The sequence below is a fragment of the Galendromus occidentalis genome, unplaced genomic scaffold (genome assembly GCF_000255335.2).
Source record: "Galendromus occidentalis unplaced genomic scaffold, Mocc_1.1 scf7180000077472, whole genome shotgun sequence".
Taxonomy (NCBI): Eukaryota; Metazoa; Arthropoda; class Arachnida; order Mesostigmata; family Phytoseiidae; genus Galendromus; species Galendromus occidentalis.
The window spans coordinates 41,082-63,920 of record NW_003805460.1 but is presented as its reverse complement, the minus strand read 5'-3'; the positions used below and the strand labels follow the sequence as shown (position 1 = coordinate 63,920).

The 22,839-nt window shown below is 49.9% G+C and overlaps 10 protein-coding genes across 10 annotated transcripts; 4 read left to right on the top strand and 6 right to left on the bottom strand.

Moving 5' to 3' along the window:
* Positions 1-93: 93 nt before the first annotated feature.
* LOC100899564 (histone H2B) lies at positions 94-468 on the bottom strand. The gene has a single exon (XM_003744685.1). The coding sequence runs from the start codon at positions 466-468 to the stop codon at positions 94-96; it is 375 nt and encodes a 124-aa protein (XP_003744733.1).
* Positions 469-667: 199 nt separating this feature from the next.
* On the top strand, positions 668-1,045 carry LOC100900412 (histone H2A). The gene has a single exon (XM_018640069.1). The coding sequence runs from the start codon at positions 668-670 to the stop codon at positions 1,043-1,045; it is 378 nt and encodes a 125-aa protein (XP_018495585.1).
* Positions 1,046-2,044: 999 nt separating this feature from the next.
* Positions 2,045-2,374, bottom strand: LOC108864438 (histone H4). Its single transcript, XM_018640068.2, has one exon. The coding sequence runs from the start codon at positions 2,354-2,356 to the stop codon at positions 2,045-2,047; it is 312 nt and encodes a 103-aa protein (XP_018495584.1). The 5' UTR covers positions 2,357-2,374.
* Positions 2,375-2,773: 399 nt separating this feature from the next.
* LOC108864439 (histone H3) lies at positions 2,774-3,187 on the top strand. Its single transcript, XM_018640071.1, has one exon. The coding sequence runs from the start codon at positions 2,777-2,779 to the stop codon at positions 3,185-3,187; it is 411 nt and encodes a 136-aa protein (XP_018495587.1). The 5' UTR covers positions 2,774-2,776.
* An 862-nt stretch (positions 3,188-4,049) lies between these two features.
* LOC100900270 (histone H2B) lies at positions 4,050-4,424 on the bottom strand. Its single transcript, XM_018640070.1, has one exon. It carries the CDS (start codon positions 4,422-4,424, stop codon positions 4,050-4,052), a length of 375 nt encoding a protein of 124 aa, XP_018495586.1.
* Positions 4,425-4,620: 196 nt separating this feature from the next.
* LOC100899425 (histone H2A) lies at positions 4,621-4,998 on the top strand. The gene has a single exon (XM_003744684.1). It carries the CDS (start codon positions 4,621-4,623, stop codon positions 4,996-4,998), a length of 378 nt encoding a protein of 125 aa, XP_003744732.1.
* A 933-nt stretch (positions 4,999-5,931) lies between these two features.
* On the bottom strand, positions 5,932-7,211 carry eIF1A (eukaryotic translation initiation factor 1A). The gene is made up of 4 exons (XM_003744683.2): positions 7,196-7,211; positions 6,857-6,940; positions 6,454-6,540; positions 5,932-6,342 (listed from the first exon to the last, which is right to left on the bottom strand). Exons 1-4 carry the CDS (start codon positions 7,209-7,211, stop codon positions 6,095-6,097), a joined length of 435 nt encoding a protein of 144 aa, XP_003744731.1. The 3' UTR covers positions 5,932-6,094.
* A 579-nt stretch (positions 7,212-7,790) lies between these two features.
* LOC100899141 (ribosome biogenesis regulatory protein homolog) lies at positions 7,791-9,493 on the bottom strand. Its single transcript, XM_003744682.2, has 5 exons — positions 9,238-9,493; positions 8,995-9,145; positions 8,698-8,878; positions 8,495-8,595; positions 7,791-8,334 (listed from the first exon to the last, which is right to left on the bottom strand). The coding sequence occupies exons 1-5, from the start codon at positions 9,387-9,389 to the stop codon at positions 7,894-7,896; spliced, it is 1,026 nt and encodes a 341-aa protein (XP_003744730.1). The 5' UTR covers positions 9,390-9,493; the 3' UTR covers positions 7,791-7,893.
* Positions 9,494-9,645: 152 nt separating this feature from the next.
* LOC100900129 (uncharacterized) lies at positions 9,646-10,861 on the top strand. Its single transcript, XM_003744689.1, has 4 exons — positions 9,646-9,742; positions 9,853-10,086; positions 10,379-10,539; positions 10,680-10,861. Exons 1-4 carry the CDS (start codon positions 9,646-9,648, stop codon positions 10,761-10,763), a joined length of 576 nt encoding a protein of 191 aa, XP_003744737.1. The 3' UTR covers positions 10,764-10,861.
* A 260-nt stretch (positions 10,862-11,121) lies between these two features.
* On the bottom strand, positions 11,122-12,210 carry LOC100898997 (uncharacterized). The gene is made up of 5 exons (XM_003744681.2): positions 12,056-12,210; positions 11,824-11,966; positions 11,608-11,684; positions 11,426-11,503; positions 11,122-11,286 (listed from the first exon to the last, which is right to left on the bottom strand). The coding sequence occupies exons 1-5, from the start codon at positions 12,152-12,154 to the stop codon at positions 11,162-11,164; spliced, it is 522 nt and encodes a 173-aa protein (XP_003744729.1). The 5' UTR covers positions 12,155-12,210; the 3' UTR covers positions 11,122-11,161.
* Positions 12,211-22,839: the final 10,629 nt, after the last annotated feature.

Below are 22,839 nucleotides of genomic sequence, written 5' to 3'. Positions count from 1 at the left end.
AAGAATTTTAGGGGACGATGCTTCTGAGGAGAGTGTATCTTTTGGATTTTGGTGGCCCTGATAAGGGCCTTTTTTCTCGCAGTTGGTGGACGCTTACTTCGAAGAGGTGTATTTGGTAACAGCCTTGGTTCCTTCAGACACGGCGTGCTTGGCCAACTCTCCGGGAAGGAGGAGCCTCACAGCGGTCTGAACTTCCCGGGAGGTGATGGTTGACCTCTTGTTGTAGTGGGACAGACGAGAAGCTTCAGCGGCGATACGCTCGAAGATGTCGTTGACGAACGAGTTCATGATCGACATGGCTTTCGATGAGATACCAGTGTCGGGGTGAACTTGTTTCAAGACTTTGTAGATGTAGATAGAGAAGGATTCCTTCCTCCTGCGCTTCTTCTTCTTTTTGTCGGTCGCACGGACATTCTTCTGGGCCTTTCCGGCCTTCTTCACAGCTTTTCCACTCGCTGCAGGCGGCATTGTTCAGTTCGAACTCAAACGAGGTTGAGTGTCTAGAGCGCGCTCCTTGTATTTAAGTGATTTGAGCCGGGCGAAAACAGCGCCAACTCCGCTCGCTCTGGGAGAGGGTAATGGTCGGCGCTGCCTGAGCGGCGTCGTATATAAGGCGAGGAGCACCTCAGACGAGCATTCGTTGCTTTTTGAAAACGATATTCTGAACATGTCTGGACGCGGTAAGGGAGGAAAGGCCAAGTCGAAGGCGAAGACCAGGTCTTCTCGTGCGGGACTTCAGTTCCCCGTCGGTCGTATCCACCGTCTTCTCCGGAAAGGGAACTACGCCGAGCGTGTCGGAGCTGGTGCCCCCGTGTACCTCGCTGCCGTCCTCGAGTACCTGGCTGCTGAAGTTCTTGAGTTGGCAGGAAACGCCGCCCGTGACAACAAGAAGACCAGAATCATCCCCCGTCATCTTCAGTTGGCCATCCGTAATGACGAAGAATTGAACAAACTTCTCTCGGGTGTCACCATCGCCCAGGGTGGTGTCCTGCCCAACATCCAGGCTGTCCTTCTCCCCAAGAAGACCGACAAGGCCGCGGCCTAGGTCTCCCCATCGGAGGCGAAAAAAACGGCCCTTTTAAGGGCCACCAAAATCGAGGAGATCAGTACTCAGCTCATCTAATGTATTGAATCGCGTGAAATATCAATCTGACTCTGTCAGTTAGCGTCTGCGACTAGAGGAAACAAACATTAGATGGGAATTTCGAACAATCTCCTGAATTCAATTTACCGACGGTATATAGGTAGAACATAGCGTTGGTTCAGGAACCCATGAGTGATGCGAGCCTCCCGGAGGGAAGAAGGCAAAGCCTAGTCTGATCTGGATCTGATCGCTCGAGTGCTTGGAGTTTTCAATTGCGGAACTTCACCCCCATCGGAGGCTACTCGACATCGATTTGCATCGGTAAGTAGCGTCGGTAGTCGGTCGATCGTCTGCGGAAAATTGTATCCGGAAGAGGGCAATGCTCGGGTCAGCAATCGATCACTGCGAATATTATGCCTCGTATGAAGCGAGACGGTCCCGGTCTGCTGATGAAATTATATGCCGAGTTCGCCCGAGGCTAGAGTACTATAGTACTGAATATTTCGCCCTGAGCGTCCTCAGAGGGAAGCGACACTGTCTATGTTTCCATGCATCAATGGAGCCGAGCATCTAGATTAAATCGAATCTTGAGTTCAAATGAGCGATCAGTCTTGGGGGCATCGATTCCGATGATTATGGCAATCGTTCGCCATGTGAGGGGCTGGATGCGATTCCAAGGAGAACATCGATGGAGAGAACAATCGATCAAGTCACATGAGTCGTTGTGAGTAGACATGAGCGGCCACGTCGAGCTGCAGGCCCCCATGAATGAGCGATATGTTCCACTCCTTGAGGATTTCCTAGACTCCTGTCACGGATCGGATCTCTCGTCGTATCGTGAAATCTCTTAGGAAGTTTCCCGGAAGAAATGACTTCGCGAGAGGATAGTGAGCTTGTTCAGTTTGGTGGCCCTGAAAAGGGCCGTTTTTTTTCTGGACCGCGAGGCCGATGGGGAGAGATTTAACCTCCGAAACCGTAGAGAGTACGTCCTTGTCTTTTCAGAGCATAGACGACGTCCATGGCGGTGACAGTCTTCCTCTTGGCGTGCTCGGTGTAGGTGACAGCGTCACGGATGACGTTCTCCAAGAAGACCTTGAGGACACCTCGGGTCTCCTCGTAGATCAGACCAGAGATACGCTTGACTCCACCACGACGAGCCAGACGACGGATGGCGGGCTTGGTGATACCCTGGATGTTGTCACGCAAAACTTTACGATGACGCTTGGCGCCACCCTTTCCAAGACCTTTTCCTCCCTTGCCGCGTCCAGACATGTTTCCTCGGATAACAGAAACTGAATGCTCGGCTTCAAAATGGAGTCGTTTATATACGCCCGGAGAGCACCGTCGATCGCTAACATGGGTTCCGAGGGGAGAGGAGAATGGTGCTCTCCTTTCACCCGCCACCGGCGTGAGCGCGCCAATTCCGTGAATTCGTATTTCTAGAACAATATTAGAGGAGCTTGACATCATTTCTGAACCTATCGAATGCGATCTCCTCATATTGAGAGAGAAGTTACCAGCTTTCTTCATGAGCCTAAATTATTCTTTCCGATTACATATTTCGGGGCTCATAGATTGTTCGTTGTGAAACTCCTCCCCCAACGCTCCTCTCTCCCATGCTCCAGACCATAAAGGCTCGACGGCACCTCGAGAAACCTTCATTGTCGAAACTAGACTTCGAAGTTTGTAATCATGGCTCGTACGAAGCAAACCGCGCGTAAATCCACTGGAGGAAAAGCTCCTCGTAAGCAGCTCGCCACCAAGGCTGCTCGTAAGTCCGCACCGGCCACCGGTGGAGTCAAGAAGCCCCATCGTTACAGGCCCGGTACCGTGGCTCTCCGTGAGATCCGTCGTTACCAGAAGTCGACTGAGCTCTTGATCCGCAAGTTGCCCTTCCAGCGACTTGTTCGTGAAATCGCTCAGGACTTCAAGACCGATCTCCGTTTCCAAAGCTCAGCCGTCATGGCTCTCCAGGAGGCCTCTGAGGCTTACCTCGTTGGACTCTTCGAAGACACCAACTTGTGTGCCATTCACGCCAAGCGTGTCACCATCATGCCCAAGGACATCCAACTGGCTCGTCGTATTCGTGGAGAACGTGCTTAAGCCAATCGCTTGAAAAAAACGGCCCTTCTAAGGGCCACCATATTCAAAGAGATCATCCTTCCGGCTGCAGAGCTTCGTTTGAAATATCGGACTCCTACTCCGAAATTCAAATGGACCTGACATTTATCGGGGGATAGCTCAAACGAGACGCTTGGTAGCATTGGCCAGATATAGCGATTGGATTGGCTCAGACCTATGGTAGAACGAACTAGGTACGAATCGTATGGAACGAATGAAAATTGTAAGTCGACGGATGGTCGACAACATGGTAGTTTTCCAGACTCTCGAGAGTCTAGTCGCAGAATTGTTCGTAAGACGAAACGGCGAGGGGATGATGACTAAACCGAGCACCATAGGTTGCATGGATGAGTTTTGAACCAAGAATTAGTCGGAATAGTGGGATGCCCGTGACTTGCTCTCTGGTCATCAGTAGGACCAGCGGGAACCGCTCCTCGGTTGGAAACTGTCCAACAATACTGAAGGACCACCCATCTTTGAATTTCTCGTGTCTAGTTCCAACGTTCATTTCCTACTTTTGATATCACTCTGTCGAACCAGAGGAGTATTTCATGCATGGAGAGTCGCGAGATGTAGCATGTCAAGGAATCAAGGCCTGAAAGTCGCGACTTTGCGCATTTTTTTACCAATAACTTCGCTTGCGAACAGATATGTCGCCCTGAAACTTGAGTAATGGAAACCGAATGCTCGAATCTCTCTCTCTCGGAAGGTCCGACAACAAGATCCTAATATTTATGGAGAAGCGGGCGACTAAGAATTTTAGGGGACGGTGCTTCTGAGGAGAGTGATCTTTTGAATTTTGGTGGCCCTGATAAGGGCCTTTTTTTTCGCCCTTGGTGGACGCTTACTTCGAAGAGGTGTATTTGGTAACAGCCTTGGTTCCTTCAGAGACGGCGTGCTTGGCCAATTCTCCGGGGAGAAGGAGCCTCACAGCCGTCTGAACTTCCCGGGAGGTGATGGTCGACCTCTTGTTGTAGTGGGACAGACGAGAAGCTTCAGCGGCGATACGCTCGAAGATGTCGTTGACGAACGAGTTCATGATCGACATGGCTTTCGATGAGATACCAGTGTCGGGGTGAACTTGTTTCAAGACTTTGTAGATGTAGATGGAGAAGGACTCCTTCCTCCTGCGCTTCTTCTTCTTCTTGTCGGTCGCACGGACATTCTTCTGGGCCTTTCCGGCCTTCTTCACAGCCTTCCCACTCGCTGCAGGCGGCATCGTTCAGTTCGAGCTCAGACGAGAGTGATGAACGTCCATCTCGCGAATCTATTTAAGTATTTATGGGGAGGTGAAAAGCGCGCCTTTTCTGCCCCGGATTGAGAGAGACCGCCAAAATCACCCTCACCTTAGGCTATAAGGAGGAGCGCGTCGAGGCCACACGCATTCGACGATTCTCTAACACGAAACAATCAGCATGTCAGGACGCGGAAAGGGAGGAAAGGCAAAGTCGAAGGCGAAGACCAGGTCTTCTCGTGCGGGACTCCAGTTCCCCGTCGGTCGTATCCACCGTCTTCTCCGGAAAGGGAACTACGCCGAGCGTGTCGGAGCTGGTGCCCCCGTGTACCTCGCTGCCGTCCTCGAGTACCTGGCTGCTGAAGTTCTTGAGTTGGCAGGAAACGCCGCCCGTGACAACAAGAAGACCAGAATCATCCCCCGTCATCTTCAGTTGGCCATCCGTAATGACGAAGAATTGAACAAACTTCTCTCGGGTGTCACCATCGCCCAGGGAGGTGTCCTGCCCAATATCCAGGCCGTCCTTCTCCCCAAGAAGACCGACAAGGCTGCCGCCTAAGTCTTCCCACTGAAAGCGAAAAAAACGGCCCTTTTGAGGGCCACCAAGTATTACGAGGTCGCGATCCTTCAAAGTCTGTATACGTGTACTTTTATTCTGCCTCCGACATGGAGTTTTATCGATCAAAGGGACGTATGATGCTTCGTTGAGAGAATCGAGCGAGCCCGGAGCGCGCCGTAATCGGGAGTCATGATTCGGAAGCGGCTGTTAGGAGGTACAATCATCTACCTCTCTCAGCGTCAGCTGAACAAGCAGCTCGATGATGATTACACCCTCGTCGGGAATCTGGCCCAGCGAATACGCGAATACTAGAGAGAGAGGAGAGGCGGGCGAGAACAGAGTTCTTCCCATGGTGGACGAATTGATAAACTGGAAATTTTCTTTTTCGTCGAGCGGAAGACTCAAGCAGACTGAGTAAAGCGATTATCCTCATCATCCTCTCATGGACAGGAGAAGATGCCGGTTGATCAATTAGTCATGATGAGACGAGCTGAGACTATCTCTAATGCTTACTACCTGGGGATCTCGGCTGTCCTTCGAGGAGAAGGAGGAGGTATGACCTCGTTCCGGTTCTCGGCGCCATATTGACCGCATCAAGGCCCTGGAAGCTGAAAGGTCAGTCCTCGGGACCCATCTTCGCAGTCCCCAGATATTTGCTCAAAGAACTTAGGCTCCGGCCGACGAAATCGGACCTGGTTCCCCCCAAAAAGCTTCCATCCCCATCCGCGAACGGAGAGTCGGGCCTTTAAGAATACGGTCCTCGAAAAAATCCCAGAGGCTTTCCGTAATCTAACGCTGCGATATTTCCGCAGTGTGGGTCTCGTAAGGTGTTCCTAATGAATGAATCGAGCTGGGATGGGGAAACCGCTGGGCGGAACTCGATTTCAGATGAATATTATTCGTCGATTGAGTTCGACGAGCGGTTCAGTTCAATTGGAACAAATATATTTATTCAGGAACGACCCCCGATCAAGATAGCATTGAACTCGAGGGCGTTGGATCTCTCCACGAACGGTAAATAAGGGTATTCCTTGCTGGTTCCATACACAGCTTTGTACAGCAGCGGACTGCGGACTCGAGTCTCCTTGAGTTTTCCTCAGATGTCGTCAATATCCTCATCGCCAGACACGTCGTCGAACTCAATGTTGTCGTCTTCTTCCTCTTCCCCGAACGCAACGTTTTCGTTGATCTTCGCATGCTCGGGAAGCTCTCCATACGATTTAAGATTACGCGCCTCGTCGGGATTATACTTCAGAATCACATCGGCTTTCGCATCTTGATAGTCTCGGAGACCAACTAGAATGATGTCGCCCTGATTGATCCAGACCTTTTTACGGAGTTTACCTGCAGATCAAAGAGATGTCGAGCGATTAATTCCAAAATTCCTATCCGGTGCTCCGGGTCTGAGTGCAGGATGGGATTTCCTCTGAATCGATGATGGGTTGCCGAACTCACCTCTGATATGGCACAACCGCTTCGTGCCATCGAAGCACATTGCCTCTAGCCTACCGTTTCCCAACATTTTCACCACTTGCGCATATTCTGGAAGGGAAAGAACTTTGGTCAGGTGTCTCACAGTGAGTGGTTCCATAGCATCTCAGTATCTATTCCCACTCTGGAAGGGCACCTCTTCCGAGGGTCTCTCTGAGTGATCATAAATGCAACACATCAGGGTGAACGAAGCAAGCCGGATTTCTAAATCCCCTCTTCGAGACTTAGCGCTAACCGACGTTCTTCATCCGTCTCGCTAGTCGGGAAGAGGCGGATCCTCCATGAGGACAGCCTTTTCGGACACTCGGAGTTTTTTCTCGATTGCGATCTGAGACCCTCCGGGTCCAGGTGTGCTTGAAGTATTTACCTTGACCGTCTTCTTTGAAGACCAACTCTCTCTTCTCTGCCTCGTTCTCGTTCTTTCCTCTTCTCCTGTTTTTACCTCCCTTTCCTGGAAAAAGACATTCGTCAGATTCGGAGCCGTCAAGGGGCCGGCAAGAACAATGGAGAATCAATCGCTCGAGCGATTCAAGACGGCCCAGAAACTAGTGGACCCATCTAGTGAGAGATACTCCATCGGGGTCATAATCTCAGTTTCGGATTTGGTTCCGTGGAGAAACGTCGGAATTCTAAGATGAAACAATATGTCAGCGTGCGGGCTCTATCGCAATACCCCAAAGACAATCACAAGACCTGAGTCACTCACCCTTATTCTTCGGCATGATCAATCGATTTCAGATATACACTGATTCCCGAACGAGCGCAGTCTCGCAACAGAGGACTTTTGAAGAGCTTCTCGGCAACCACGACACAAGGAGCCGCTTCTAGAGAGAATAGCGGCAGGCTTGCGGCTGCTGTAGCGAAAAAGAACTCTTGATCAAAACATAACGTCTGAGTTTACCCTCCGGCGGAGTGCTTTCTGGATGGAGGATTCAGTCGAAACCGAGCCCGGGCTTTTTCAAAAAATTAGCGAGCGATTCGAAACGATGATCGACGATGGATAAGTCGAGGTCTCATCGATGCTGGAATCCTTCCTCTATATTCCTCAGCGGGACGCTTCCCCCAGTGGGCATTTTCGGGACGATGCATATATGACTGGATCATTCAAAATGGTGATCCGAAACGGTCCAAATATCTGCCGTCCATCGGGAATCCGCCGCTCGGGGATAGGGTTAGGCTGCCCTCACGATCAGGCATGATGATTGCGGAATCGTGATCCAAAATAGAGTGAATTTGAAGAGTAAACTCATGATGATGAATAAAAAATGACTCACCAGGAACTATGATAATTAGAGTATTTTGGACTCTTGCTTATTGTATGTACACGCGCGCAATTTATTGACGACTCCGCATCGGCGTCCTTTACAATAACGAACAGTGACATGAATCTCTCCTTCGGGGAAATCAACGTCTCTTCTTCCCCTTAGCGCCTTTCGCTTTGCCTTTGATGCGGTTGAGTTTCGCCATTTTGATGGCGGCTTTTTTGTTCCCGAGCTTCTTCGAACTCCTGGTTCCTCTCTTCTTTTCTTTTTTCTGACGGATCTCCTCCTTAACATCTTTCTTCATTTGTTTTTCGACGACCCGAGCGTAATTGAGTTTCGGACGTGAATGGTTCAGCTCATCGAGAATTTTCATGGTGCGCTCCTTCTCCGTGGATATCGAGCCGATATTGTCAACGAACTTGCGCTTCTTGCCCTTTATCTTCGCTTCCTTCTCGAGCGCCAGTTTCCTGTCGAACTTTCCGAGGGAAGCCGTGCTACCTTTAGCCACAGCAGCGGCTTTCGACATCAATTCCGGTGTGGGCTTGTCGGTCGGCATCACAGAGCTCACGGCAAACTTATCGATCTGCCAGGGACGAAATCAGGTTGTGTATTATGAAAGTAGGATTTCGGACGGACCATAGGGAGAGTTCCATAATATTTATAATATTTATAATATGATATGATGATAATGATAATTGACAATAAAGCGGAAAGGATAATCAGAGAAGATCTCCTCGGCTTACTTTGTGAGCTCTCTGAATATTCCTCAGTCGCTGGAATTCGTTCTTAGCGATGCGTTCCTTCTTCTTCTCCCTCATCAATTTGAATTGGTCAACCATGGGATCTGCAAGGGTAACGAGAGATCAGAGACTGCGCGGGAAATTCTCTGCGTGATCTCGGCCGTTTTGTTTGACCCATAATGAGACGGGTCGGGCTGGGATCTCACCAGCTGTTTCGGGGACGGGAATAGCCCAAACTTCTTTCTCGGAGTTGATTCGCTTCATTCCATATCGAGGCTTCCATTCCTTCGAGGCCTCATCCCAGACGAGTTTCTCCTTCTTGGCTGGTCGGAGACCCTTCTTCTTGCGATATTCCTCCCATTTGGTCAGCGGTTTCGGCTTCGGACACTGATGAGAAAAGGGAGACCGCATTGTGAAACCACCATTGCAATTCTCAGGCATGCATTATCACGATTAGAAGATCATAAGTCCTGCTTTCCTCTTGTCCAGACGAGGAGACTCACCGGTTTCTCGCGGGGGATTCTGGTCACTGGTTTTGGGAGTTGGAACACCACAGTATCTTCTTTCACTTCGGTGGGAATTTTGAACAGCTCGTTGATTAGGAGTTGAACATTATCTCGACTCAAATTGTCCACATAGTCTGTCTCGTTCTGTCTGTAGGAGACAAGACCCGATCAGTATCGACACTGGAGCGACACGGACGTCAAATGGCAATGACTGAGAAAAACTCTGGGGGAGCAGCTTACTTGAACTTGTACTCCTCGATAGCGTTCGGATCCACAACCAGTAGTTCTCCGATGTCAAATTCACAGTCGAGCGGCTTCTCGACGTTTATCGTCTTGAAGACTTCCTCTGTCTCTCCATTCAAGCCCAAGATATCCTCGACCCGGGTGGTCATCGCGCTAGAGAGCTTCCGCGAGGGTTTCTTGGTCTCGTCGGCTTACCACTCTCTTCCGAACTTGAACTGAGTAGCGCAGGTCTCGGACCATGTGCGTTCCACTCACTACGTTGGCATCTACCACTCCACGTGTTTGAGAGTGCCGCGGCTCGGATCTAGTTGGCGAACTCTCTCTCCCAAGGAGGCGCCGATGTGAAAAACAGCAGTCGTGTGTGGGATACGGCGGGAGTTTGATTGTTCAAACCTTCAATGCGACATGAGTTCACGGAGAGTCGCGCTCCAATCGATAGAAAATTCGCTGATATCCACCCCTAGAACTTCCCGCAAAGATCTCCGCGAAGCCCTACCGAAAAGTGAGTGAGACCTTCAAGGCGCCAGAATCCCTTGATTGACCCCTGACGGTCTGCATCGTCTTGGTTCATGCTACTCTTTTCTGTCATCTGAGAGATTTATTTTGTCGCAGAGAACCAGAATGAAAGCTCGGTCGCACCCATATTCCACAAGACAGTTGATCAACGGAAGAGTGGAAGGTCGTCGATCTACTCTTTGTTTGACGATGAGGTCCCAGAGGAGCTCTCTACATTCTTCGAATCCTCCACTGTCGAGAACCCGGTTGTCAAATACTTGAAGTCTGTCCCCGGGGAGTCGACCAGTATCTTCCCCGGGGACGATATCTTCCGAGACGTCCCTTGGATTGGTAAGTTCAGTGTCCTCGAATCTTGACAGATGCGGAGGTATGGAACGGAGGACGTACAGTCAGCTTGTCGTTCCCAAGTCACCGTTCTTTGACAGACATAGGGCCAAACTCATGAGGGCTTGAAGAGCTCTCAGGCGATGTGGAGAGCTTCTGGGGGCTAAGAAGCGATCTACGAGTTGATGAAAGATCCAGACGACTCCGGTCAAATCGAATACTAAAGCGGGTGCGGCAACGCTCTGTGGCTGGGCCGGATGGGGCTCCTGCAGATGAAAAGGTTCCGTTTTCTTTCCAGCGGTACCGAGTCCGACGTACAAGCGGAAGCGGCCGCCATCTCCTGTGAAGAGGTGCGAGGATTCCGACACTTCCGAAACGTCAACGGACACTGCAAGCGAAGAAATCGAGATTGTCCATCGTCCTAGTCCACGGAAGAGGAGAAAGTTGGTCTCGGAAGAGGTAAGCATCATCGGAGAGCTCTTCAGCGCATCATCGATCCACCATTCCAGGCTGCTCGACCACAATCGATGCATAGCTGATGATTCGAAGCAGAATCCTGAGATCGGCGGAAATTCATGAGGTTCTGTCGATAATTCCAGCCCGGAGTCAAAGAATGGATAGAAAAGTTCAATGCAGAACTGGCCGAAGTCGACAAGCATGAGCTCACGGTAGAGGAAACGTGAGGAGCAGAACCCATCGGGCGGAAAATCCTTGTACATATTTGCGACAGAAGGGTTCTCGTTCTGATGATGGCGTGAGGTTTTTGAAATCATGTACATATCGAGAATGATGCGTATTTAGATCGCTGAGGGTTCGGAGCTCAAGCGACTCCGCCACAGTGTATAATGTCATAAATGAAATGAGACCTTGTGCTAGCTGCGTATTTACTGTTCTCTCAATCTGTACTCCGGAAGTGCGAATGCCACGTGCATATCTTGGTCAGAAGCGTAGGATCCGCCACAGCCTCTTTGATGAGAGTAATGGAATTTGGAATCTATTACACTTTTTTAAGACATTCGACACCCCGTAGTATGACTCTCTGAATGACGGAAGACTGTTCCAAGCATATCTCTCAGCTGTTTCAGCAGGACGAATGATCGATTATCTGAAAGTCCCTGGTAACTTTGTTCTTCTGGAGAATTTTATCCGCTGCAGCCATAACAGCTGGGTCGGCCGGTAGTTTGCGGAAGGCGGTGAAGTAGGTGGCTGCGGGAAAAGAGAGATGGCCGTAGGGACAGAGCCTGTATGAGATCGGCAGAGTTTCCTGATCGTTCTTTGACGATCTCACCCCAAGAGTTCTGTCCCCGGTTTTGGAGACGGCTATGTAAGGCTCCAGGTAACGAACCTTTCAATCCGAGCATTCCGTGGCCCACCAAGTAGTTGTCGTAGTCTGTTCCCAGTATGGAGAGCGCGATGCGGTGCTCTGTGAAATTTGAGCGATGATGGAATCGGAGTGGAATTCCGCAACACATTGTTCCGAAAAGCTGCCGATTGGCGGCCATGCTCCTCTATTGTAATTCAACCCACCGTCATGTAGGAAGAAATACTGCGCTGGATGGACCTTGTCGTCCACGACGTGAAGGGTGATATCCATGTCGCCGAGTCTTCATCATGCAAGAATGTAGAACATTATCTCGATGGCTGATCATTGAGCTTTTACCATTCTGTGATCTCGAAGATACCCAGAATCGATAATGAGACATTGTAATTAATGACAGGCCGTTGGAATCTCGGGAGCCTTACGAGGGATCTGTCCACTTGGCTTCAACCTTGTAGAGATCCATGCCACCCGCGTCGTGTTCGATGTCTGCTATGAGACACTTCGCGCCGTTGGTCTTCTCCAAGAGGTTCTGGTTCCTCGAATAGATGTACCACAGACCACCAGCCTTTCGGGAATGGAGTTATTAGTAAATGTGGCCTCTAAGGTCCTCTCGATTCTGCTCGAATCTGAGTGTATTCCATCTGAGCGCTTTACCTTCGTAGGATCAAAGGGTTCCATGAGGATCACTTCCTCAGCCTCGGTCGTGTCGCTGAGACACTTGAGAGCTAAAGCGAAAGATAGAAACCACTTCATCTTGCTCCCGTTCGAGTCGGCCGAGCGGCTGCTTCCTGTTTGATGCTCACTCGCTCTGAGTGAAATGTCAATCGATGCGCGCCGACTTTAAAGCAATCACAATTCGATCGATCTCAATTTGAGAGCCGAATCGATTAGGGTGACCGTTTTCCTCGCACGTCGGAAATCAACGTGAAAACACAATCACGAATCGATATTCGTTTCCGATCAGACCCCCACAAAGGTATCGATTGATGACCGTCAAGCGGTTTTCGTCTGATTGAGAGTTTTCTGTCAAGCGAGAATCGATGGTTGTGTCAGCATGCAACTGCTTTGCTCGTCGATCGAAATCAAGAGAATCCCACAAGGCTGGAATATTGCAGCAGGACCATCTTGAATCCTCGAGCTCCATTGCGTGTGACATTCCCGTATTATGGGGAAGATCGGTGGTCACATTGAGGCTGAGACACGATGATCGGCATGGCAGCCTACAAGAAGCCCCTGGAAACGGCTCCGAAATGCGCCCACTAGGGCCCGGTGTCGTCAGGAACCCGAATCTGATCCGAATGGATCTCATTCGAGAAATTCTCAAGCAATATCACCGCGGCAGAGGATCTTTAGCCATGAGCTTGCCTTGAGGAGTTCATGCGACCCGGGAACGCTTGAAACTCGACGGAGGAGGGCTCGGACCGCAGGGTGCGGCGGAGTCAGGAACTCACGTCGCGACAGGCTGCGTAATCCGTGACTTCGATGAGAGCCAGAAGACGACAGATTGGAGCGAACGAAACATCAGAGAGCTCGTTTGAGTCTACCCTTCCTGTGTGAACTTCCTTTTATCATTTCCTCTGCGCTGATGATTAATGTACACAGATTCCTCCCGACTGACTGAGCTCCCAGAACTCACCTTCGTTTTGATGTGAAACGAGCCTTCTGGCACGATGACGCAAAGAGATGATGAGAACATAACAGCCGATCGACTGTGGATAACAACGATTATCATGAATTATGGTCCACAAACAATCGACACTTCGCGAACCTGGAAACTTCGCCCCAACCAATCGAGGAAATTTGTCTTACACAGACGAAGCATCGGAGATTCGTGGAATGTTTCACACCGAGTTTTGAAGGAAGCAGGTAATTAACGGTAGACTTCACGGTTCCGACCGAGCTGTCGGAGATTGAGCTTGATCCACGAGACGACCTTGACCGAGGTCCCATTGTTTCATCTCACCGGACGGTTCGACTTCACAGATTTTCATGAATTGATTCCCATGACGTTCAGACTCCTTATCTCTGGATACCGTTTGCCGCTCCACCGCCATGCTTTCCGAGTCTGGTGTTTCCGTCGTCGACGGAGGATCTGTTATACTACCGCAGCGCTTTCGGGGAACTCATTCCCGGAATTCTTTTCCGAAATTCAGTTGCTCAGATTTCCGCTCCGAGAGGGCGTGTGAATCGACAAGCCTGCAGGATTGTTTCATTAAGTCGACGTTGGAAGTTGTGTGATTCAAAGTTGAGGTCGCGAGAAATTATTGACACGAGTTCCTTTACGACTTCAGGACCTCCCATCTATGCCGGATCGAGGAAAACCCTCGTTTTACTTCGAAAGCGACAGAATGAGCCCGTGATGTAAGTTTCTGAATACGCTGCCCTTGTTTACACCGGGCGATCGAGCCACGAATTACTGCGACGCGTGAATAACCAGCTGGAATAAATGGACAACTTTATAAACGAAACAGTCGGTCAAAGTTTCGCCGGATTCAACGCGGCTCCAGATGTGAATTTATGGTAGAAATCAGGCTAATTACATGCCTGTATTCCGAAAGTACGAATCTCTCGACGGGCATTCCGGAGTCTGTCAGTTTTTGTGGATGTGCATCCTTCTGTTCCGCATCGACTAGGGGCGTGTCCAGGGTTCAGAAACTCTGGAGGACTCAAACGATCGCATCCAGCTTTCTTCTGTGCGGAGTGGCTCTTGTTCTTTGCAATAAAGGGTGTTGCCTCGTCATAGATCTATCGAAACTCCTCAAATCGATAGCGTCTTTTTTGAAAGACGAACGTTTAAGATACGACTGCTATGAGTGGTTTTCCGCTCGTTGGGCGTCCCTAAGACATCGACTCCGATCCTGAGCCTTGGAAGCGGGATTCGGGGGAAACATTGGAATGAAGTACGAAATTATCATCGTTCGGATTCAGAAACTTATTTCGCATTCGGCCCCGAGCTAGCCAGAATTCTTCGATGAGCCGATGAGACATTGTATGCGCTGAGAGAAACGATGACGTCCCCATAAGGCCGTCTGTCTGCCGCCCTCCATAATCGACGCGTCGCGTCTGCGGAATGGGGGCATCATCGCAGACATGCGGTGACTGTCGATTCGGAGTTCTGTATGAAAACGAATCCTCGGGTACGAAATTATTAATCCTCGGGTACGACTTCCAACTCTCGAATCCATCTCAAGCTATCCCATAGCTGCCGTATGGAGCTGAACAGATATCCTGCTCTTGTCAGTAAGCATGAAACGATTAACACGTCAATTTTCCAGTCGGTCGTCGAGGTTCCGGCCCTGGGAGTGCGGCATTTTTTTGATTTAGTCGAATCCTATCCGAGCTCTAACTCATCGCCGAACATCAAAAGGGGCCGCAAGTGCCAACAAGAGCGTTTGCTCCCCGTGTGGCCCTTGACGTCAGAAGTTCGATCCGCCATGTCTTCACTGTCAATTCTCTGGATTCGAGCGGATTCCGGCTTAGATCCTCACATTGGTCATTTGAAGACGATCCCAAGCCATTCGCTCCATCAAAAAGAACGCGAGTCGATGACTTCTCGCATTCACTTCTTGATCTTGCGGAGAAAGGAGAAGGGCTCGGGCCCCTGGAGAAAGCGATGAAATTAGATAAGCTGTGAATGGCCCATTCTGGGGGGATTTGCAGGCTGTCATGTTCATGTGTCGCTTTCGACCGATTCCCCGGCGATCTATTGCGTGACACCGCTGGGAAGCTCTCGAGCGCTATGAATACGTCCCGAATCCCGGAACGATTTCGTGTCGATGGTTTGTCCAAGTGTCGCGCCATCCTCGTCCGATTTCCGCGCTTGTCGTTGAAGTCAATCAATGAACCCAACGAATGAGAAACCTCGCCGATGCGAGACTCTGATTCACTGGAAAATTGCAACCCTAGGTCAGCCAATCGGTCACCGAAACCGGCAGCGATCGTTGATTGATTTTTCTGATTGATCGTCTTTCATATTCACCTGATCCCGAGGGAAACGGATTCTTCTTAGCCCTGTGGCCTGGATGTCGCGCGAGGCGAACCTTCGCTGAAATTGTTGCATCCTTCGGCGAGCGCTTACTTACACCTTTGTTGTCGGCCTCACCTAACAAGTTCGTTGGTGGCGTGTATAAGGCTAAAATATGGTCAGACTTTCTTTTATTGATGCATTTCGGTCCAGCAACGCTTGAGTAATGCAACGAGCGCTCATTGACCGAGAATCGTACTAGCTCGTCGAAAGAAAGCTTCAAAGAGCTATCGATGAAAATCGAAATGAATAAGCACTGGTATCAGGCTTTAGTTTCTCTTTACGTAAGATGAATTGCCGATCTTGGGGATATTGTGTCCGATGGTGGAATAGGATTGATCACTTGCCGTGGTGATCGATCGGTTTGTACCGAACGCTGGAAATCTTCTGTCGGTGCTATAATGCCCTCTTCTCTGGAAAGCGATCAAGAGTCTCTTTTTGAAATTCCTGGGACAACTTCGACAGTGGAGACGTTCGCTCGATCCATTCCGAATACATCACATAACCTAGTCCACCCCCATGATCTGGCTAAAATTCTGAAGTCGGCAGCTTTTTCTTTGGACGGCTCAATGATATGGCTCGAGGTGAGAAGAGCGGGTCATAAAAGGGAGCGTTGTGGCTTAAGCATACCACGACCTGCTATTGGATTTCGATGAAGTGCTGAAGTCTTCACGGTCGAAGGAAGGATTCTTTCTTGTTGTGCGGGGTTAGACGTGCACTTGGTGTAAAATCCGATCGTTAACGACTTCTAAAATCTTGGGGTGTTCAATCGTTCCAAAAGTCCCGCGTTCGTTTTCAACAGGAGACAGAAAAGAGTGCGAAAGCGTCCGTTGATCAGACTCCGTCCTTCGAGCGTCAAATAATACTGTTTGTCGCTAATTATCCGAGTGCGCCGCGCCGGCCCTCGCTCGTGACGGCATGCCCGATTCCAGGGAGCTCGATAACCGGATGATTCCGCGGATCGCGGCTCCCGACGCCGCGATAATCGGCCACTCATTGTACTCGAGGCTTGAGCCTCCATGAGCAGATGCACTTCAGCCTGGATCGCAAGGCTACCAAATCGTCCGTGCGCGAATATATGACCTCGCGGCATATTCTCGTCGGTTTGATGTTTTGAAATTATGAGCATCCGATACAACACAGTGGACAACTGTCAGCTTTTTCTGATACTGAGGGGACCGGCCCGTGCCGCATTTCCCGTCTTCCGTGTCACACTACAAATGCATGGGAAACGAACAGCTGCTACTGCGCAAGGGAACCTCTCTTTCGAACAAGGGCCGCAGTCGGACAAGCCGAATTCGAAAAGATTTAGAAGGATAATTCGTCTCCAATGGCGACTAGGCAACACTTTCGTTAATTAGTATGCGCGAGCTTTCGGGTGAAAACCATGAATTCCAATTAGACCGACATTCATAGGATGTTTGACTTGTGGTCGAAAAGCGATTTTTCTTTTTGCTCATTGCGTTTTTTTCGCTCTCCCGGCATACCGTCGGATCTGATTGGATTTTGATCGGGGTTCGTAATCTGTGATCAGTGTCTGTCTCTACGATGACGGCAGTATATTGGACACTGAGGAGGCATCCGTAAGGAAAGAAAGGATGAGGCAATATTTGATGGGGAAAGAAACGTTTTTCTTCTGTTGACTTTCCTTTCATGAAAATCAACAGGAGAGTCAACAAAATCAGTCAGCCGGTCAGTCAATCCACGTTCCCGCCTGCGGCTTCCCATGAGTATTTTTCTCTGCCGGAATCTGTGAATATACAGTTTTGCGTTGCGAAATCACCCCGTCGTTAGGAGTTTCGTATTTTCGTGCCCGTTGCTCGCCGTCAGCACCGTACGCGAGACAATGGGACAACCACACGGCGGCGCGGCGTGGTGAATCTGAGGCATACATTTTTCATTCAAAACCCAAGCATTTTTCTCCTGGGGTGGCCTTCGAATTAAGCCCTTCTGCGATGGGAACTCACAACAGTATGAAGGAAGCAGATCAGAGATATAGAAAAGATGGGGGTGTTGGAGCGAGTTGGGAATGTAGAAATTGAAATGATGAAATTGAGAGCATCGAACGAACTTCCGCGGAGGGAACAGGTGGACATATGGAATAGGAAGAAAATGAAAATCCTATTTCCGGACAAGGTTTACGTAAGGTTGATCGTGAACACTCAGGATTTCTGAGAAGGCAGGCTCCAGGACCCTGTCGAGCTGGAGCGACGAAAAACGTCGCCGAAAACCTGAGAATCTCTCCTCAGTGTACATACTATCTGGGGAGGATCTCTTAAGGTTACCGCCTCGCTGTGAGGTCCGCTAGCCTTGGGGAATGAGGTGTGAGAACCGGTCGCGAGCTATAATCGGTTGCAGATGCTCCCGTGTGAGAATACGAAGAGCGATTCCGAGATGTAACAGAAAAATTGATATCTAGCAGCTTCTTCTTCGAGCAGAGAAGAACCACGAACATCTGACAAGGGAAACTTCCCGGAACATTTTTCATCAAGGTCCTCAGTAGGCGATCGACTCTCAACACGATCTGTGTGAAGATCGAAGATGCAAATCGCTGATATCGAATCGCAGTATAATTGTCAGAAATGACCAATGTTCGTCCAAATGATAAATTGCTACCATTCGGTTTCCTTCACGATCACGACCCTTACTGGTTCGCTTTCATCCCGGCATAGCAGGTATCAAGAACAAAAGTGGCAGCGAAAACGTCGAGCGTAATGTATTTCGCCCTGATAGCGACTCAATGAATCTGGGGTGAATAATTTCTCCTTCGTGAACGAGGGAAAAGCAGAGCAACGAGCCATCGAATTAGCTAACTGTCTAGACTGGTTCAGGGGTTTCTGTTGATGTGTGCAGATGCCCAGAATCGATTCGGGAGGAACCGAGGCCGATCCTGGGCATCGGATCACCATTGGGTTCCCTCGCTGATTCCGCCGCAGCGCCAACAGCAGAGCGAACACCTGAGCCGTAGTCACAGCAGCCGGTCCATCTTCAACGGGGGCAAGAGAAAAAAACACACCTCAAGGTCGTTTCTATTTAAGCGGCGCACCTCGCAGTTCCGACCCCAGTTCCACCGCTGTCATGAAGTGGCTTGTAAGTGAATGGCATAGTCATCATTTCTGGAATATAGAGATCTCCGAGTGAAAACCCCATTGTGGAGTTGTGCGTTTCGTGCCCACTCAGAGTTCGTTCAGAAAGTGTGTGCATCCGGAATAAGGAAGTTGGACAGAACTCCTCCAATTTTAGACTTGAGTACATACATATTATACATTTTCCACTTCTCGAGAATACGGTGAGGAGTCTTCTCTCCAAGATATCATGATCGAATATGGAGGATGGCACCGATAAACTGAGAGTATATCAAGTGTATCTCGTCTGAGCGACAATTAGCATGCATGACGGGCTGTTTTCATGCGGTAACAATCCGCATCATCGTTCATTGAGTGTAGGCTCCCACAGCTCCCATCTCCAATCTCTCACTGGTCGTGGGCAAACATACGCACGATTGACGATATTCACGGATCATTAACTACCAGCAGTAAGCTCTGACGGCAATGACGATATGGCTGGAGAATTCCGGATCTCCTCCTGCGTGGGAAATCGCGCACTCTCCCGTCGTTCGGGATCTCGGCGGGCATTACTTCATCCCGAAATCTCTTAGCTCAAAACGCCCGCTGTAAATGGCAATTTAGCCCGTCGTTCTTCTCTTCGTTGAACGTTCAAGTCGAGGGACGGACGTTTTGCTGGTGCGTCGGAGTACAGCCGAAATTCCTTGGCGAATCTTTCCGTGATCAGGATTAACCGAACGGGACAGGGTTTGCTGAAAACTGCGACATGATGCTGACTGTTGACTCAATAGTTCCGCTCGGGTGGTGTCTTCCCCCTCATTTTGCGAAGCTCATATCCTCCAGTCTTGGAGCCCTAGATTTCGCATGATCATCAGCGCTCCACGAAATGCGAAACACTAGCCCTTACATTCGGAAATTAGACTCGCAAGAGCGCTGATCGTCGCATCTATCATCCCTCATCGCAGTGGCTCACGAAGGCGGTGCAAACATCAAGCTCGTTGATTTCGGCCGTCTGAGGGGACTTCTCCCATCGTTTCGGACGCGCGAGGAGAGCGCGGAGATCGAGCGCCCGTCGAAGCGAATTAATCCACCTACTGCTCCCACTGCCTAACTGCTGAATTTCGAGTCTGTTCGTCAGTCTTGTAGGAGATCGATAGACGATTGCATTGAGGAAAGCTCTACTTTATAGGTTTTATCGTGCCTGTTTGTGGCTTCGACGCGAGCCGGATTTTTCTCCGGCGGACTCCAGAGCGGCGGTCACTCGCCCTCGTTCGGGCCCTCTCGTTCGACAAATCATCACACAGAAGATTTGTTCCAAGGCGGAGCCATCCTCCTCGTTAAGCAATCTCCACCCGTTCAGTCTCCGAGAAGTCATCGGAATCACATCGGCAATGGTGGGCACGGCAGATCGCTGACCGTATCTGGACCCACGCACCTTGTCCGAACCATTCATCATATCCAACGGGTGGATAATGGCGGACAGATATTGGCCAGGTGAGACCACACGGGGGGAGGCGTTGCCTCATAAATGTTGACGCTTATCGAACGAGGAGCCAAAACATCACATTGAGCCCTTCCATGAAACTTCAACATCATCATACTTGCGATAGAAAATAAATGGAGTATTCAGCGAATCCTTTCTCTGCAGAAGTCACAGAGGCAACGGCGCCGGCGGTGGCCATCCGAAACGACAGCAGCCGCACCGGTCAGAAGAGAAAATAATCCTTCTTGTTAAAACTGACCAGGGACACGGGTCTGGGCATCTTCACAGCGGCGGCGGCGGAAGGAACATTGTAAACGCCGCCGCTTACAAACGTGGTCACGGAGGATGGTAACAACCGGTTGTGACCCCGCGCAAACGACAGAATGACAAAACCCGTGACCCCTTGGAGCCGTCACCGTACGGTCCTATGTAATTTAGATACGCGCCACCTGAATTTATGCAGGTGGTGGGACCATGTGAATACAACGCTCTTCTCGAAATACAGTGATCTTTCGATCGGAGAAATGTACTTAAATGTTTTTTTTCCGTTGGATAACCACTCGATGCCGTGTTCAGCCGCGATAGGGGAAGCCACTAAGTGATAGTCGGCACTATTCAAAAATCCAAATTCCGTCAGGATTACGAAGATTCCCGATGATCCGTGCGTCTACCAGCCAACTTCCCTCGGGATTGCCCACATATTGATTGGAAGTACAAGGTGGGGCTTCTCCCCATTTTGTTTTGCTCATGGAATCCGAATCATGGGGGCTAGCGAAGTTCTCTTTGCGGCAAAATGTTTAGGAGGACTCGTCCTCTCAGGAAAAAATTCATTTGGTCCGATATCTACGAGCTGGAGAACAAATATCAGCGGGGAAGCGAGGTAAATGGGTTTTCCCACAGGAATCAATACCGAGCTTTATGAGAATGACGTCAACGAAACTTCAAAAAGTCAACTTTGAACGTCCACCTGGTGAGGAGTCTCGGACCAGAGGATTTTTTCTGAAACTGCAAGTCCTCGTGGTCATTCTACTGCGAGCGGAATTCCGCTGGCCGCCTTGGTTCGTATTTCATGGGGATGATTCGAAATGGGGAATTTATACTGTCCCACCCTGTATAAGTACTGACGGATGGTAATTTCTAATCACCCCCATGCTTTCATCTCGACTCCGTCGCTCGCTCAACAAGTCTATCGGAGGGAGGCAGAATCTCACCAGTGTAGGCATCCTTACCCTCCCTGGGGAGGGTCAGCACGATCTGGGAATCTTGTTCTCCTTTATCAGATCTCTTTCGTTGGCGGACGACATTTTGAATAGTCTGCGGTGACCCTTCCGATACGAGCAGTGAAGCCTCGCCGCCCGGGATTCGCACGAAATCGTTTCTACTTCGAATGCTGTCCACGAAAACTGAGGCAGTAAAAAAGCTTTTCTGGGTTAATTAAAATTCTTTCCTCATGGAATAATTCACAGTCAGAGTTCCTCTTGATTGCGTCCTTGTCTCCGACTTCGTGAGACAATAATTTTCTATAGCCGACTTGTGTCGCCTGTCGTTATTGATCAATCTTGGGATCACTCATGCTGTCCGAAGCGGATTGCTGGAAAGAGCGACAATCCCGATCGCTTCGATCGTTGAGGCTCCGAAAACAGTTTTCCTTGAAAGTATGAAACGGCGGTCCCATCTTGAGCTGGTCTCTTCGACACGGAGGTGACTTCCGGGAGCAAGCAACACGGAAACTTCAGCGCGAGGCTTCGAGTGGAATCGTGACGCGTTTTTCGGTTACGGATATCCCTCATGATCTCTACGCAGGAGTCCGGATAAATGGAATCAGGGTGCCGTTTGGGAGCATCTGCGAGGAGCCTCAAACTTTGAGGAATCCCTATCTCCAGCCGGATCCCATGTCTGAATGGCAACGTTTCCCCTCCGACTCAATTCACCAAATCGGCTGGAACCAACCCGGACTCATCAGGATTTAGTTGTTCTTCTGCTTCAAAACTTCCAGTGCAGCCGTCAGCCTTTGGCAAGCTCAAAGTCCAGGGAGTTGTGATGTGAAAGTATGGGCCATCATCTGTTCTGGCCGACGACGTCAATCGGACAAGCGTTCAGGATATCGAACGAAATTGTGATAATCAACCCAAAGCTCATCGGTTCTCGTGTCGCAGCGGCACGTCACGAATTAGAAGTAAACGGCAAACCGATCGTCTCGCACCGACGATGCCATAATTCAGTAGGCGAGCCTTGTCGGTCGCGTCTAGGCGAGCCCTTGTTGAGTTCAGTGTCTGAAGCGTCCTCCCAAAAAAATTATTCCCGCTGATTCTGTACGATCCTTCAATGATCGATCCGGGGCCGATGAGTGAAGTGTCGCGGGCGAGCTGAAGTGACAACCATTCGGGAAGAAGCGAAGATTTTCGCGATTCGATGGACACCCGCATCATCCTCGGTAATCTTTCGGAAGAAAAATCTGCGGTCGTATCTTTTGGCTCCGTATTTGCGTACTCATTCGGGATTGCCTCTATCTAATGGAGGTCTCCCACTTAAGTCCAGATTGATGCGTTCGATCCACCAACATCCTCATTCGTATTTCTCGTTTGGTCTAGGATCGGTGAGGTCTCTCTTGATCACAGCGACGATCTTCGCTGTGCTGGGTACATGCTCTTCCCGGAACGGCAACAGGAAGAGCTATGGTGCCATTGTCAATAAGGGTTGGCAGCTCGACGAAGAGATCTGGGAGAGAGGAATGGTAACAATCGGTATCGAAAGCATGGGGAGGATCTGCTATCATTGATTCATGGCTCTCGCCGAGATTAATCGCTCCTGTGTCGCCGCGTGCGAAAAAAAGCTACATTGAAACTGCCGAACTTACAGGAATACT

Bases quoted from the DNA above. Each gene is read 5' to 3' on its own strand.
- LOC100900129 (XM_003744689.1), top strand. From the start codon at position 9,646: ATGAGTTCACGGAGAGTCGCGCTCCAATCGATAGAAAATTCGCTGATA. The intron at 9,743-9,852 runs GTGAGTGAGACC...ATTTTGTCGCAG, and splicing joins CCGCGAAGCCCTACCGAAAA to AGAACCAGAATGAAAGCTCG. The intron at 10,087-10,378 runs GTAAGTTCAGTG...TTTTCTTTCCAG, and splicing joins CCGAGACGTCCCTTGGATTG to CGGTACCGAGTCCGACGTAC.
- LOC100899564 (XM_003744685.1), bottom strand. From the start codon at position 468: ATGCCGCCTGCAGCGAGTGGAAAAGCTGTGAAGAAGGCCGGAAAGGCC.
- LOC108864438 (XM_018640068.2), bottom strand. From the start codon at position 2,356: ATGTCTGGACGCGGCAAGGGAGGAAAAGGTCTTGGAAAGGGTGGCGCC.
- LOC108864439 (XM_018640071.1), top strand. From the start codon at position 2,777: ATGGCTCGTACGAAGCAAACCGCGCGTAAATCCACTGGAGGAAAAGCT.
- LOC100900412 (XM_018640069.1), top strand. From the start codon at position 668: ATGTCTGGACGCGGTAAGGGAGGAAAGGCCAAGTCGAAGGCGAAGACC.
- LOC100899141 (XM_003744682.2), bottom strand. From the start codon at position 9,389: ATGACCACCCGGGTCGAGGATATCTTGGGCTTGAATGGAGAGACAGAG. The intron at 9,146-9,237 runs GTAAGCTGCTCC...TGTCTCCTACAG, and splicing joins ATCGAGGAGTACAAGTTCAA to ACAGAACGAGACAGACTATG. The intron at 8,596-8,697 runs GTGAGATCCCAG...TTACCCTTGCAG, and splicing joins TCCCGTCCCCGAAACAGCTG to ATCCCATGGTTGACCAATTC.
- LOC100898997 (XM_003744681.2), bottom strand. From the start codon at position 12,154: ATGAAGTGGTTTCTATCTTTCGCTTTAGCTCTCAAGTGTCTCAGCGAC. The intron at 11,967-12,055 runs GTAAAGCGCTCA...CATTCCCGAAAG, and splicing joins AACCCTTTGATCCTACGAAG to GCTGGTGGTCTGTGGTACAT. The intron at 11,504-11,607 runs GTGGGTTGAATT...CAAATTTCACAG, and splicing joins GTATTTCTTCCTACATGACG to AGCACCGCATCGCGCTCTCC.
- eIF1A (XM_003744683.2), bottom strand. The intron at 6,541-6,856 runs GTAAATACTTCA...TTTCCCTTCCAG, and splicing joins CTTCAAAGAAGACGGTCAAG to AATATGCGCAAGTGGTGAAA. The intron at 6,343-6,453 runs GTGAGTTCGGCA...TTTGATCTGCAG, and splicing joins GCGGTTGTGCCATATCAGAG to GTAAACTCCGTAAAAAGGTC.
- LOC100900270 (XM_018640070.1), bottom strand. From the start codon at position 4,424: ATGCCGCCTGCAGCGAGTGGGAAGGCTGTGAAGAAGGCCGGAAAGGCC.
- LOC100899425 (XM_003744684.1), top strand. From the start codon at position 4,621: ATGTCAGGACGCGGAAAGGGAGGAAAGGCAAAGTCGAAGGCGAAGACC.